General features: G+C 36.4%; 1 protein-coding gene across 2 annotated transcripts; it reads left to right on the top strand.

The window, feature by feature from the left end:
* Positions 1–6,203: 6,203 nt before the first annotated feature.
* Positions 6,204–15,283, top strand: LOC104212840 (uncharacterized). 2 transcript variants are annotated; one of them, XM_009762198.2, is made up of 14 exons: positions 6,204–6,415; positions 6,807–6,905; positions 6,998–7,082; positions 8,009–8,078; positions 9,007–9,067; positions 9,179–9,232; positions 11,217–11,373; positions 11,452–11,542; positions 11,804–11,913; positions 12,651–12,757; positions 13,870–13,980; positions 14,078–14,193; positions 14,853–14,903; positions 15,109–15,283. In XM_009762198.2, the coding sequence occupies exons 1-14, from the start codon at positions 6,326–6,328 to the stop codon at positions 15,194–15,196; spliced, it is 1,290 nt and encodes a 429-aa protein (XP_009760500.1). In that variant the 5' UTR covers positions 6,204–6,325; the 3' UTR covers positions 15,197–15,283. The 2 variants fall into 2 exon arrangements, with proteins under 2 accessions (XP_009760500.1, XP_009760501.1); XM_009762199.2 differs by lacking the exon at positions 6,204–6,415 and adding an exon at positions 6,418–6,511.
* Positions 15,284–15,837: the final 554 nt, after the last annotated feature.

Raw genomic sequence — 15,837 nt, 5'->3', positions numbered from 1 at the left:
AGAATAAAGTTATCATATACTATTGATATTTATTAGCTTGCCACTTGATTTAACCATAATGTCAATTATATATTGGTAACTTTCTTGCTTTAATGTATATATAAATATGGATAATTTGTTTTCTGTTATAAAATAAAGACTGTAAAGTAAAGACAAGTATAGAGAGAAACTGTTATATTATTCGAATTCAAACTGATGTACATAATAAATTGAAATCTCTTTTATTTATAGAAGAAAGAAAGATGTTGTGTAAGTTGCTACTATACCAGATATGGATAATCTTCTACTGAGAGCAATGTTTATCCATAACGGAGTATTGAAAGGATAAGCTTATTATACCCGATATGGATAATCTTCTACCGGGGGTAATGTTTATCCATAACTGGGTACTGAAAGGATAAGTTTATTATACCCGATATGGATAATCTTCTACCGGGGTAATATTTATCCATAACTGGGTACTGAAAGGATAAGTTTATTATACCCGATATGGATAATTTTCTATCGGGGGTAATATTTATCCATAATCGGGTACCGAAGTGATAAGCTTCTTTAGGAAGCTTATTTCCAATAGAGTACTAAATAGATAAACATATTTACGGTGGAGTCCCATATGGATAAGCTTCTTCAGGAAGCTTATTTACAACGGAGTACTAAATGAACATCCATAATATAATATATTTATAACACTCCCCCTTGGATGTTCATTAAAAGATAATGTGCCTCATTAAAACCTTACTAGGAAAAACCACGTGGGAAAAAAATCTCAGTGAAGGAAAAAGAGTACACATATTTAGTAATACGCATTGTTAGGTGCCTCATTAAAAACCTTATAAGGAAAACCCCATGGGAAAAAACCTTAGTAAGGGAAAAAGAGTGCATCGCGTATTTTACTCCCCCTGATGAAAACCTTGTTTCAAATATTTGAGTCTCCGCATTCCAATCTTGTATACCATCTTCTCAAAAGTTGAAGTTGGCAAAGATTTAGTGAATAAATCTGCTGGATTATCACTTGAACGGATTTGTTGCACATCAATGTCACCACTTTTCTGAAGATCGTGTGTGTAGAATAATTTTGGTGAAATGTGCTTCGTTCTATCTCCTTTTATAAATCCTCCCTTCAATTGGGCTATGCATGCAACATTGTCTTCGTATAAAGTTGTGGGTCTTTTCTCACATTCCAAACCACATTTTTCTCGAATAAAATGAATTATTGATCTCAACCATACACATTCCCTACTTGTTTCATGAATAGCTATTATCTCAGCGTGATTTGAAGAGGTAGCAACAATAGATTGCTTTGTGGAGCGCCATGATATGACAGTACCTACATATGTAAATACATAGCCGGTTTGAGATCGAGCTTTATGGGGATCAGATAAATAACCTGCATCTGCATAACCAACAAGGTCTGCACTATCTTTGTTAGCATAAAACAAACCCATATCAAGAGTTCCCTTTAAATATCGCAATATATGCTTAATCCCGTTCCAATGTCTCCGTGTAGGAGAAGAACTATATCTTGCTAGTAAATTAACAGAAAATGCTATGTCAGGCCTTGTAGCATTAGCAAGATACATTAGTGCACCAATTGCACTGAGATAGGGTACTTCGGGACCAAGGAGTTCCTCGTCCTCTTCTGGAGGTCGGAACAAATCCTTATTCACTTCAAGTGATCGAACAACCATTGGTGTACTCAATGGGTGCGCTTTGTCCATGTAAAAGCGTTTTAAGACCCTTTCTGTATAGGCAGATTGATGGATAAAGATCTCGTCTGCTAAATGTTCAATTTGCAGACCAAGACAAAGTTTTGTCTTTCCAAGATCTTTCATCTCAAATTCTTTCTTAAGATATTCAATTGCCTTTTGGAGCTCTTCTGGAGTTCCAACAAGATTTATGTCATCAACATAAACAGCAAGTATAACAAATTCTGATGCCATTTTCTTTATAAAAATACATGGACAAATAACATCATTTATGTAACCTTCTTTCAGCAAATATTCACTAAGGCGATTATACCACATGCGCCCAGATTGCTTTAAACCGTACAAAGATCTTTGTAATCTGATTGAATACATTTCCTGAGATTTTGCTTCAGGCATTTTAAATCCTTCAGGGATTTTCATATAAATTTCATTATCAAGTGAACCGTACAGATAAGCTGTAACTACATCCATTAGATGTATTTCAAGCTTTTCATGTAGTGCTAAACTGATGAGATATCGAAATGTTATGGCATCCATAACAGGTGAATATGTTTCATCAAAATCGACTCCAGGTCGTTGTGAGAATCCTTGTGCAACAAGGCGAGCTTTGTATCTTTCAACTTCATTTTTATCATTCCTTTTTCGCACAAAAACCCATTTATGACCAACTGGTTTTATACCAGCAGGTGTTTGGACTACTGGTCCAAAGACCTCTCTTTTAGCAAGTGACTTCAATTCCGATTGAATTGCCTCTTGCCATTTTGGCCAATCAGATCTTTGTCGACATTCTTCGACAGATCGAGGTTCAAGATCCTCACTATCTTGCATAATATTAAGTGCAACATTATATGCAAAAATATTATCCACCACTATTTCAGATCGATTTAAATTAATCCCATCACCGATCGAACTTATTAAAAGTTCCTTACTCACATGAGCTTCGGGTTCATTGATTTCTTCAGGAATCTCAGAACTAATCAGACTTTGGGTCTCTTCAGGAGATCCCTTCATAGTATCGTTTTGATCATTTGTCGATTTTCTTTTTCCAGGATTTCGATCCTTATAACCCAAAGGCCTACCACGCTTCAGGCGTACTTTAGGTTTACTAGCTCTCATGCTAGTAGATGGTCCTACTGGGACATCAATTCGGATAAGCACATTCTCTGCTGGGATATGTGACTTAGTTATCCTTTTCAAATCAGTAAATGCATCTGCATTTGATTTGCTATATTCTGTAAATGGATGATTTTCTGGACCTCCTGATTACATATAGGGGTACGGGGATCAAAGTGAGATAATGATGAAACTTTCCACACGATTTCTCTTTTGATTTCCTTTTTCTCTCCCCCTAATTGTGGAAAATTTGTTTCATCAAACCGACAAATCTGCAAATCGAGTAGTAAATAAATCTCCTGTCAATGGTTCAAGATAGCGAATAATAGAGGGTGATTCAAACCCAACATATATTCCTATCCTTCTTTGTGGTCCAATCTTACTACGTTGTGGTGGTGCTACTGGCACATATACAGCACATCCGAAAATTAGTAGATGGGAAATATTTGGTTCATGACCAAAAACTAATTGTGACGGAGAATATTTATTATAATGTGTCGGTCTGAGACGGATAAGTGATGTTGCATGCAAGATAGCATGGCCCCAAGCAGTAGTGGACAATTTTGTTTTCATAAGTAGTGGTCTTACTATCAATTGCAGGCGTTTAATAAATGACTCTGCAAGGCTATTTTGAGTATGAACATAAGCTAAAGGATGTTCAACTTTTATCCCAACGGATAGATAATAATCATCAAAAGTTTGAGATGAAAATTCTCCAGCATTATCAAGGCGAATAGCCTTTATAGGATAATCTGGGAACTGTACCCTTAATCGAATTATTCGGGCTAATAGTTTTGCAAACGCCAGGTTGCGAGATGATATTAGGCAAACATGAAACCATCTTGAAGATGCATCTATTAGGACCATAAAATATCTAAACAACCCACTTGGTGGTTGAATAGGTCCACATATATCCCCATGTATATGCTCTAAAAAGGCAGGGGATTCAATACCAACCTTCATTGGTGATGGTCTAGTGATCATTTTTCCTTGATAACAAGCATCACAAGAAAATTCGTCATTTGTAAGAATCTTCAAGTTTTTTAATGGATGCCCACTCGAATTTTCAGTAATTTGTCTCATCATTATTGATTCGGGATGGCCCAAACGGTCATGCCAAAGCACAAAATTATTTGAATCCGTAAACTTCTGGTTTACGATAGAGTGTGCTTCAATTGTATTAATTTTTGAATAGTATAAGCCAGAAGATAAAGTTGGTAACTTTTCTACAATGCATTTCTGGCCAGAAATATTCTTTGTAATACAAAGATATTCCCTGTTCATTTCATCTATTGTCTCAACATGATACCCATTTCGGCGGATATCTATAAAACTCAACAAGTTTCTTCGGGACTTGGAGGAGAACAATGCATTGTCTATAATAAGTTTTGTTCCCTTAGACAGAAATATTATGGCTCTTCCGGAGCCTTCAATCAAACTTATATTACCAGAAATTGTTGAAACATTTGCTTTTTCCTTATGCAAATAAGAAAAGTATTTCTGATCGTTGAATATGGCATGAGTTGTTCCACTATCAATAACACAAATATCTTCATGATTTGTCTTTGATCCAAACATAATTTGAGGGTTATCCATATTCTTCAAAATAACATAAATAAAATATATTATAGTAAACATCATTATCAAAGCATAACTTTTATTTATGTACAACAATTACATAACCATACTATCTATTACAAACAACAAAAATTAAAATATTTACATTTCTACAGATTCACTACCGATTACATGACTTGTTTCTCCTTCTGGGAGTGCAAAGTAATCAGCTACATCCAAATGCATGAAGTCTAAATTATCTTCAGAAATAAAATTTGCTTCAGCATTTTTCTCTGTCTTCTTCAGGGAGGCTTGATAAAGCTCAACCAGGTGCTTTGGCGTACGACAAGTACGTGACCAGTGCCCTTTTCCTCCACATCTATAGCATGCATTTTCTGCATTTGGCGCTTGCACCGCTTCATGCTTTTGTTCCTTCCTTTTCCACTGCTGGTGGTGAGGAGGCTTCTTTGGTGCATTATTATTACCATGATTGGGGTTTCTTCCCCGACCACGGCCATGACCACGACTGGGGCCACGACCTCTTCCACGTTTAGCTTGGTGGAAGTTCGTCTCATTCACTTCAGGGAATGGACAAGAACCAATAGGTCGGCTTTCATGATTTTTCATTAATAGCCCATTATGTTGCTCTGCTATAAGAAGATGTGAGATAAGTTCAGAATACTTTTTAAATCCCATCTCTCGATATTGCTGCTGCAGGAGCATATTCGAGGCATGAAAAGTGGTGAAAGTTTTCTCCAACATATCATGATCAGTAATATTATCACCACATAATTTCAATTGGGAAATAATTCTGAATATAGCAGAATTATACTCACTGATAGATTTAAAATCCTGTAGCCTTAGATGAGTCCAATCATAACGTGCATGTGGAAGAACGACCATCTTCAGGTGGTCATATCTATCTTTCAAATTATTCCACAGTATGACTGGATCTTTAATAGCGAGATATTTCATTTTCATGCCCCCATCAAGGTGATGGCGTAGGAATATCATTGCTTTGGTACAGTCTTGGTTTGATGCCTGATTTTTATCCTTGATGGTGTCTGCCAGACCCATCGCATCAAGATGAATTTCAGCATCAAGCACCCAAGACATATAGCTTTTGCTCGATATATCTAGGGCTACAGATTCAATTTTAGAAAGATTTGACATTATTTAGGAAAAGAAAGTTCTTACCTCTAATACTTTCAAAGTATTTGCCCGAGATGTCAGAGTCTCGTGCTGATAACGTATTATAAAATAAAGACTGTAAAGTAAAGATAAGTATAGAGAGAAACTGTTATATTATTCGAATTCAAATTGATGTACATAATGAACTGAAATCTCTTCTATTTATAGAAGAAAAGAAGCTTCTACTATACCAGATATGAATAATCTTCTACTGAGAGCAATGTTTATCCATAACGGAGTACTGAAAGGATAAGCTTATTATACCCGATATGGATAATCTTCTACCCGAGGTAATGTTTATCCATAACTAGGTACTAAAAGGATAAGCTTATTATACCCGGTATGGATAATCTTCTACCGGGTGTAATATTTATCCATAACTGGGTACTGAAAGGATAAGTTTATTATACCCAGTATGGATAATCTTCTACCGGGGGTAATATTTATCCATAACCGGGTACCGAAGTGATAAGCTTGTTAAGGAAGCTTATTTTCAATAGAGTACTAAATAGATAAACATATTTACGGTGGAGTCCCATATGGATAAGTTTTTCTTCAGGAAACTTATTTACAACGGAGTACTAAATGAACATCCATAATATAATATATTTATAACATTTTCTTAATTCTCTTTCTGGTAGCTGCAAAAACGACACCGTTGTGACGAAATCAATTTGTCGGAAATTTGACAAAAGATCGAGCGAACTAATCATAGTCGTCCATCAACGGCGACGGAACGGCAACGATCAACGGCGGCGATGGCGGATAGTTGCCTTCGAGCTCTAGTGGAAGCCATACATTCCTCTCCTACTCAAGCTGTCATTTATCTCTCCGGCGGTGCCTCTCAGGTAACCGATATGCACTGACAGTGTAAAAATTCTTTTACACTGATAATTTAGGTACATATTAGACTTGTGATGAGCAGCTAATAACTGTTGTTTCAGGTAAGTTTAATCTGATTGTGTAAAATGTTTAAACTATGTACAGAATTTAAACTCAGTTTGAAATACAAAGGCAGCTCTTTATGTTATCAACTGATCCATAGCATTTTTTTTTGATGTGATATTAAAGCAGATCAATATTATGTTTTAGTTCAATTAAATGTGATCGTATAAAAAAATTAAAATATATACTGTGAGTGCACAGAAGTTAAAATGATATGAAATACAAAGGCAGCTCTTTATGTTATCAACTGATAAAGTAGCAATTTTTTTTTTTATGAAATGTTATCTTGAGCAGGCGTTGGGGTGGTTGATGTCAGTTCCAGGAGCATCGAATACTGTGCTTGAATCCGTAGTTACTTATTCCAGAATGTCTATGATTCAATTACTCGGCAAGGTCATTTAGTTTTCAAATTTAATCGTCGTTATGTTGAGATTAGCGCGAGTTCACTGCTAACACATTTGAGGTTTTTGTTTTTTCTGGAACAGGTTCCTGCTCAAGCAGCTAGTTCGCAAACGGCTGAAGAAATGGCATTGTTGGCTTATAATAGAGCATTAAAGCTTTCTAAACCAGGTCTTGATTTTGGATTATGTGATTTTTTGTCGTTCGATTATGGATTTTGTGGTTTTATCATGTGCGTGCATCTCTTAGCTAAACAAATTTGGCTCACACATTTATAGAAATTTTCTAGTTTAGTTAGGAGAAATGAGAAAATTCCGTCTGAGCAGCTAAAGCATAGCCAGATCCAAGAATAAAGGAGGCAGGTAAATAGATTAAATATGTGAGGGATGCGATCATACTAACAAGAATGTAATGGATCGCATAAGAACTCGGAAGTTAAGTGTGCTTAGCCGAGTATAGTATTAGGATGTGTGACTTCATGGAGAGTCCTCATATTGCATCTTTTACCGTCTCTAACTAGTTTTGTGTTGATGTTAGTTGATTCATATTTAAGCGTGTTGAGAATTGATTTAGAAGATAAAACTTTCAAGTGTCAAATTGAAGTGGTTGGAAGACACTGACAGCTCATCATAGATGACCACTTGAGTTAATCATGAGTGGTCTATTTGACATATGCGGATATAATGATTGGTATGCCTTGGCTAAATGATGAAGGTTTTCCTGTTATGACAAACTATAATAAACATTCTAGTGTGAAATTTGTGCTTGCTATTGAAGATGTATAAAGGCTAAAGGTACAGTCTAGAAGCCAAAGTGTACCATCTTTTCAGTTACTAGATAGCAGCACAGGTTTTTTTATTACTCTTTCTGATAAATGATCTCTTTCACAAAAAGGACAAAGCCAGATTTTTATCATTTCTCATTTTTATGTTGGATCATGTGTATGGTCGTAAAACTAGTGATGTCACTTTGAGTCAAAGTTAGACTGTTTTACACCTGTGTATTACAAAGTTTCACAATTTATTATGTAATAGCATTTTATTCTTTGATCTATGTTGTTTTTATGTGACATGCTTTCTATTTGTTTGAATGTACAGGTTCACCAGTTTTAGGTGTGGGTTTTACTGGTGCCTTGGCTAGTGCACGCCCAAAACGTGGAGATCATAGGTATTCTTGTTGCATCTATCAGTTTATCCTCATATATCCTTTCAGTTTCTTATTCTCTTAGGAGCACCTTTTGTTCGGGGTTTATCATTTTTGTTGTATGTTTCCTAGATGCACTAGGAGGGGTATACGGCTGTTTTTCATTGAATTATTCACATGAGATTTCTGTTACATAGTGTGACTACCCTAACCCCCCCCCCCCCCCGGTGGGATTATACTGGGTTGTTGTTGTTGAGTGTGACTACCCTAATTACCATTCACTTTTCCTTAAAACATTAAATGGATCAAATTAAGGGGAAAAAAGATATGCTAAGATAGATTTGTACATTTCTCTTTGAAAAGTGGGGCTGATTAACTAGAGGGTGGTTATACAAGCACAAGATAATATTAATGACAGCTGTTCCTCCTTGATCTTTATGATGTGGATGGAAATAACTGCTTTTCTTTCTGTTGGAGACATGAGAAAAGATTCTGCAATCAGATATAGAATATTTGTTGCTGTGGTTGATGAACTTCTTGTTAACACTAATCCACAACCTATTTTTGAATTTGTATTCTTTCTTCTGCTGATCAAGAAAGCACTAGCTTTTGTTGATATCTTATATGTATGGATGTTAAGAACACAGACGGATCCTTCTTTTGAAATATGTTGCTGAGTTGTGTTCATATTAGAATTGCTTCATCTCAGTGCTCATTTGTAACCCCTAATGGGAGGAATAAAGCACCAAACATTGTTGCTATAATTAAGTCTGAAAGGTTTCCATCCCTTTAAAGATGCCTGCGTCCTGTGGACCATGTTTGGATCTCTAGAAAGATGCCCTTGACAAGTCATTGATGTTCCGAGCATTGCCATTTTGATTTGTGAATGAATAACTCTTTCAGTTGTACTTCAAAATTTGGATCTCCTTCTAAGCTAGTGCTTTATGAGTAGGTTTCACTTGTCAACCAGAACGTCTAACCGACTTTGGTCCTCAACTGTTACTTTAACTAAGGTATTATTAATGCATATGTCTCATGTTGTCATCTTTACTTTCTTTATATTAGGATCCTTGGATTTCTATTGCTGAAGTATTATTTCGCTTAAACTGAATGAACTAATACAGGGGCTGCGGACTCGTGAGCAGGAAGATGGAGTCTCAAGTCAATACTTAATCAAGGTGTATATGAAATTTTGAGATATTTTCTGAAAAAGGAATTAGGAACCTTACTATCTTGTTGTTTTTATTCTGCTTTTATATGGCTTTTTGGTGTTGTCCCTTGTCTATATTTTCATTAATGTGATGCTTATGCTTTCCTGAGCCAAGGGTCTATTGGAAACAACCTCTCTATCGTCACAAGGTAGGGGTAAGGTATGCGTACACACTACCCTCCCCAAACCCCACAGTGTGGGATAATACTGGGTATTGTTGTTGTTGTTTTTTTTTGAATTGGTAACTATTGTATATATTATAACAATCAGTACATAGGTTGCACTGAAAACCAAATTTACATAGAGAGAATTTATAGATATTCTAATTTGAGACCTAGCAGGATCCTAGAATGTCTATGATTGTCAATGTATCTTCTGTGTACATCTTTTTGCACCAAAAACAAAATAGAAGAATACAATTGAGTTTGATCTTCTGCATTGAGTTGCTTCTATCTTCAAAACATCTAGTATTCCTTTCTCTCCAGACTGTCCACCAAATACATGCCGGAACAGTCCTCCATCTATCTCTACTAGTTGCTTCAGCTCCAGCTTCTTCCCAGCTATAGATGACATCTTTAATCCTGAATGGCATTGACCATGAGATACCCCTAAGACTAATAAAGATTTTCCATAGTTGGTCTGTAATCTTGCAGTGTAGAAACAGATGGTTGACAGTTTCTGCATTTTCCCCACACAAAAAACATCTTGAACACATAGAAATTCCCCTTTTTATGAGATTATCCTGGGTTAAAACCGCCTCCTTTGCTAGTAGCCAAGTAAAGCATGCTACCTTGTATGGAATCTTTGTTTTCCATATATGTTTCCAAGGCCATGTGTCTACCTGTTGATTATCATGATTCAAAATCTTATATGCATCCTTCACTCGGTAAATCCCTTTGTTGCACCTCTTCCACCATATTGAATCCAAACCTTCCTGTAGTCCTGTAAATGCTTCCAGCTCTTTGTAGAGTTCAGTTAATCTTGTTATCTCCCAGTCATTCAGCTGTCTTCTTAGAGCTATTTCCCATCCTTGACAACTCCTCATATCAGCGACTGTCTTATGCTGGTTTTGTGCTAAACCGAACATATCTGGGTATCTTTCCTTTAAGCTTCCCATTCCTAGCCAGTTATCATTCCAAAATGATGTGTTCCTTCCGTTGTTCACTCTTATGGAGGAGTGATTCTTCATTATTGGCCAAAGTTCTCTGATTGATTTCCACACACTTACTCCATATGATGTACTGACTTTTTTTGACACCCAATTGTTTTCTTCACCATACTTGGCTTTGATCACTTTGACCCATAAAGATTGGGGTTCTTTAGAGTACTTCCATAACCATTTAATTCTAAGAGCCTTGCTTTGATTCTTCAAATTCCTTATCCCTAATCCACCTTGTTTTTTATCCATTGTTGTTGTCTTCCAATTGACCAAATGGAAGACCTTTTTCTCCTTATTGCCTTGCCAGAGGAATGTTCTTCGGAGTTTGTCCAATCTCTGTAAAATGCTTGATGGAATTGGGAACAAAGACATCATGTAAGTAGGTAGAGAGTCTAATACTGAGTTGATTAGAACTAGCCTACCCCCCAATGATAGATACTGCGATTTCCATCTTGACAACTTCTTCTCACACTTTTCTATGACTGAATACCAGATTTCTTTTGATTTGGATCTTGCACCAAGAGGCATCCCCAGGTAAACAGTTGGTAGGGACCCAACTTCTCCTCCCAATATCTGAGTCAGTTGCCCCATGTTGTTAACTTCATTAATGGGAAAAATGGTATTGTTGTTGTTGTTGTTGTTGTATTTGGGTAATTATACAAGTTCAACATACAACTGCTCTGGTTTCATCAATCATATGCCTGAACAAAATGTACAAGTACATGGCTAATCCTTCTATGCTGGATCTATCTATCCCATAGATTATCATATTAGCTTCTGCCATCTGGTTCAGGCAATTGCAAATGCTAGCAAGGTTCCAGGAACTTTTGTTCCAGACTTGACTGAATCAGAAGTTCCAGATGAATATGAAAGGCAGTTTGATGAAGATGAAGAGCTAGAGCAACTTCTCACTGGGACTATATGCTTCAAAATGTATCCATTCTCAAGCGGTATGTGTAAATGCAATCAAGATAGTCACTTTCAGAAGCCAAAGATTCAGTACATATGTTGATACAGGAACTTTGCAGACACGTCCGATGCACAAAGGAAAATAATTCTATCTGGTTCCTTTAATCCATTGCATGATGGTCACATTAAGCTCTTGGAAATTGCAACTAGGTACACATCTCTAACCATCAAGCGTGATTTTCAACTATTGAAAAGATTGATTTCTTGTACACATTGAGAAAAGATGTTTATCTCTTAAGGAATTACATCTTTCTGCAGAGTGCCAAACTTTTCCCTTCAAATTTTACAAGGAAAAGAAAACCAAAGATGTGTAGCACATTTTTGAGCTTCGAGTTTGAAGTCTTCACTTGCAGAGAAAAATATTATGCTTTTAATGTAATATTATTCACTTCATGTTTTTATTTCATGCAGCATTTGTGGTGGTGGATATCCATGCTTTGAGTTGTCAGCTGTCAATGCAGACAAACCTCCATTGGCAATATCTCAGATCAAAGATCGTGTTAAGCAATTTGAAAAAGTTGGTATGAACGTACATATATGTTATCATGCTTTGCCGTCATTTTAATATTTTTAATCTTTGGGTATTGTAAAATGAAAAGTAAGGTCTAAGTTAGTGATGAAATTTAGCTTGATCAATCAAACCTCTGAAGAGGATCAGTGTACCAGGTGAAATGTTACAAACTTGAGTTATCTAAGTTTCAATAGAAAAAGGAGAAAAGAAAAATTTAGCAGAGGAAATTGATATTAGAATGGCATGGTGGTCTTGCTTGCCTCTGGTTCTATTACCCAGAGTAACAGAACTCTATTTGCATTCAGACATATCCTTGATAAGGAACCAATGGAAAAGTGAAAATTTATTTCATCAAAAATTAAATTGAGACCTCACAGAAAGCAGGGGTTGAGAATTGACTATGATGAGCTTGTTTTTTTAATTCTTTTCCAACACATCGCAAAGGCTTTGAATGCTGAACTGCAGTTTGAGGTTTTCCCGTACCATCTGATGGAAACTGATCGTCAAAGTGCCTCTCCGTTATTACTTCAATACAAATAGAAACACAAGAAAAAGAAATTCGAGAGAAGTATATGCTCTCAGTACTGTTTAGCCATACAAGTTTCATATCCTAGTATGAAGAAAAGTAATATTCCAAATTTCATGTTATCCAAGAAGAGAAAAGACTTAGCCATGGCATTAAATTCTTCCCTATTTCCATTATCCAAATATGCTGGTGTTTGAATGGCTTCAGCCTTTGAATTGCAGGAAAGACGGTGATAGTGTCGAACCAGCCATATTTTTACAAGAAAGCAGAACTTTTTCCTGGCAGCGCTTTTGTCATTGGTGCTGACACAGTTGCAAGACTTGTACATGTAAGGTTTTGTCAATTTATTTTATAACATTGTGATTACATGAAATCAAGAATTTAGTAAATTCGATCTCTCTCTCTCTCTCTCTCTCTCAAACATCTCTATTTTGCTTTCCATTTCTAATATCATACCATCAGAAAAGTGTCGGCCTCTTTCTGTCTGGCAAATGTTGTTTCCCAGAACTGTCCTCGGCTTCTCACTACTTGCCTAGAGAACCATAAGTTGTAGAGCGGTCTATGCACTTTATATGCTCTGACTTTCTAGGTCATCTCTCTTATTTAGTTATTCTACATTCTTTTGGTTAAGTGTCCCACAACTCTTTTGGTGAAGACTTCAACTTCAATGCTACAACACCTTTTAGTAGCTTTGATATCAGAAGAGCTGTAGTTCAATAATACTTCATCCAAAAAAGAGAGCTGTAGTTCAACAATGATGTGTGATATTACCTATATCACTTATTCTACAGACTTCTGCTGCAGAGTAGCTTGCTCCCTTTCTCTATCACTGTATTCATAAGTCTTTGTAGCTCATTACATGCTGAGGTGAAAGGTTTATTGGGCTGCCCTTGATGTTTGCTGATAGTTAAACTTGGGCTTAACAGTAATAGAAATCTGCCTATCTGGAAAATGCTGGGACAGTGTGCTTCATATTTTGTTCTTTTGTTAGTGAACAGAAATGGCAGCATTGTTGGTGGTACTTGATAGGCTGGTGCCTTTTTATTTTAATATTTTCTTAAATCTTTTTGTGTTTTCTTGTACTAGAATTTATGGTCTCGTCTACTTAGTTTGGAAACACAATTATTGGGAGGAAGATAATTTGTGTCGAATTTTTTTTGTGATAGAATCCAGCCGGATAGCTGGTTTCTATAAGTGAACTAGCACCTCATGCAAAGTTATATTTATGTATAGAGACATTAGCAGTCAACTATAAGATTACGTTGGCAGAAGGAGATTAACCAAAGATGTGTGCTCGGAAATAGAAAAGGTGGTCTTTATTTTGTGGTTAAATTCTGCTTTTGCATATTCAACTTATTCTGATAAACGGGGCAATAAGCTGCTATAGAAAGGAAGCTTTACAAAATGTACATACTGATTTCTGCTAGTTACTCTTGCCAGCCAAAGTATTATGGTGATGACTATGGAAAGATGTTGGAGATACTTCTGGGATGTAAAAACACAGGATGTACTTTTCTGGTTGGTGGTCGAAATGTTAATGGAACTTTCAAGGTACATACTTCGTAACAAACTCAGCGCGACCTTCATGTATTTTATCACTTTAGCTTTTTGAAACTCTTATGAATTTTGTATCATCTGATTTCTCTAGGTTCTTGAGGATTTCGACATTCCAGCAGAGCTGAAAGACATGTTTGTGCCTATACCGGTCGACAAATTCCGCGTGGATATATCCTCCACTGAAATCCGGAAGAGTAAAGGACTTTTGTAAGCTGTTTGTATCATTCTCACCTAACTTCTATACATTGCTACTTGGCATCGTCTAAACAATTGGTTTTCTCTATGTAACATGAAAATAAAAGTCAAAAAGAAAAGAACAGAAGTGATAACAGAGAAAGCAAGCTCTATTCGTTTTTCATCGTTTTGCGTTGCTTTTCCAGTTTCCACAGAACTGAGAATGTGAGGAATTGTTATACTCTGATATGGGTATTCTTTCTAACATTTGTATATTAATTGATGCTTGGTTTTTAAATATTATGCCCTTTAACCAAGGCTTAAGGCTCTAGGTTCTGTTAATTATATACTTAAATCATTGGCTTAAGCTATTCTTTTTCTTTCAGTAGGACGTTTTTTGGGCTATTGCTTACAGTCTACTCACAAAAATATCTGACAGAGAATTGTACAGTTGAACATCGCCACCAAAGTATTGCAATGAAATGTAATCGAGCTATCACCCGCCCCCTCCCCAAACCACCCCCAAGAGAAACCCAGCCCCATTACAAATAGAGAGTATGCAGAAGGAAAGGAATTTCTCAGCGACTTATAGACTATAGTCTACTAGTATCAGTGGAAGTCTTCCACGTAATAGGTCTGGATTCGATTCTCACTATTTCCTTTCTCCCCCCTTTCCTTTTCTTACTTTTCAGGCTCCACATCCGGCACCACAGCCTGCACCACATCCGGCGCCATAATTATCGGTATGGGTTGTCGCTTCCTTCTCTTTAGAAATACCATCTGCACAAGAGAAGATGATTGTTGAAATGATACACAGACTAACCAAAATCATCAACCACAGACCCCAAATGTCAACCTGTGCAATATCTTCAACACCTCTTCCTTCCCAGCTTCCAACTGTTACTTTCAATTCCCTAACCATATTTGTCTAAGTGGCTATTTTAACAGGTGTTTTGATAAGAGCAGTTCTACTGACTTCTTATCACCAAAAATGAGTTTCTCTTATCAAGTTAGGAAAGGAGTTGATGGCTTTTAAGGATGGTTGAGACTTAATAATGAGTGGTCAAAATAAACTACCTTGTGTTTTGGGTAAAGGGTTCTGACTTTTTGGCAGTGCTTATCCAAATATGGTAGAATACTTGGGCACATGGCTAAATGCAGTGTGAACAGATTCTTATTTGTGATTCACACAATTGCAAAAGTTGTAGAGCGTAAGTAGTGGGATATTTATTTTTTCTATTTGATAAATACCTTTATTTGACCCTTCGTAGAACTTAAAAGGTTCGACTTGATTATATATACTTTTGACGCTTATCCGTTATTAGGTTTAGTTAGGTGGTTGCCAAGAAATAGTTATGCATAGGATAGCATAATGTATTTCGAAATAGTGAGTTACTCATGCTACTACCATCAGACTTGCTAGAAATACATTGTGAATTTTTTGTTTAAATTTGAAAGTTGTTTGGTAGTAACTTTAAGACAAGAGAGGTTGCTATGATGGTAAGCAACCTCCACTTCCAACCAAGAGGTTGTGAGTTCAAGTCTTCCCAAGAGTAAGGTGAGAAGTTTTTGGAGGGAAGGATGTTGGAGGTCTATTTTGGAAACAGCCTCTCTACCCCAGGGTAGGGGTAAGGTCTGCGTACACACTACCTTCCCAGACCCCACTAAGTGGGATTA

This window comes from Nicotiana sylvestris, chromosome 10 (genome assembly GCF_000393655.2).
Source record: "Nicotiana sylvestris chromosome 10, ASM39365v2, whole genome shotgun sequence".
Classification (NCBI taxonomy): domain Eukaryota; kingdom Viridiplantae; phylum Streptophyta; class Magnoliopsida; order Solanales; family Solanaceae; genus Nicotiana; species Nicotiana sylvestris.
Note: the sequence above shows the minus strand (reverse complement) of the source record. Positions and strands in the feature narration are given on the sequence as shown.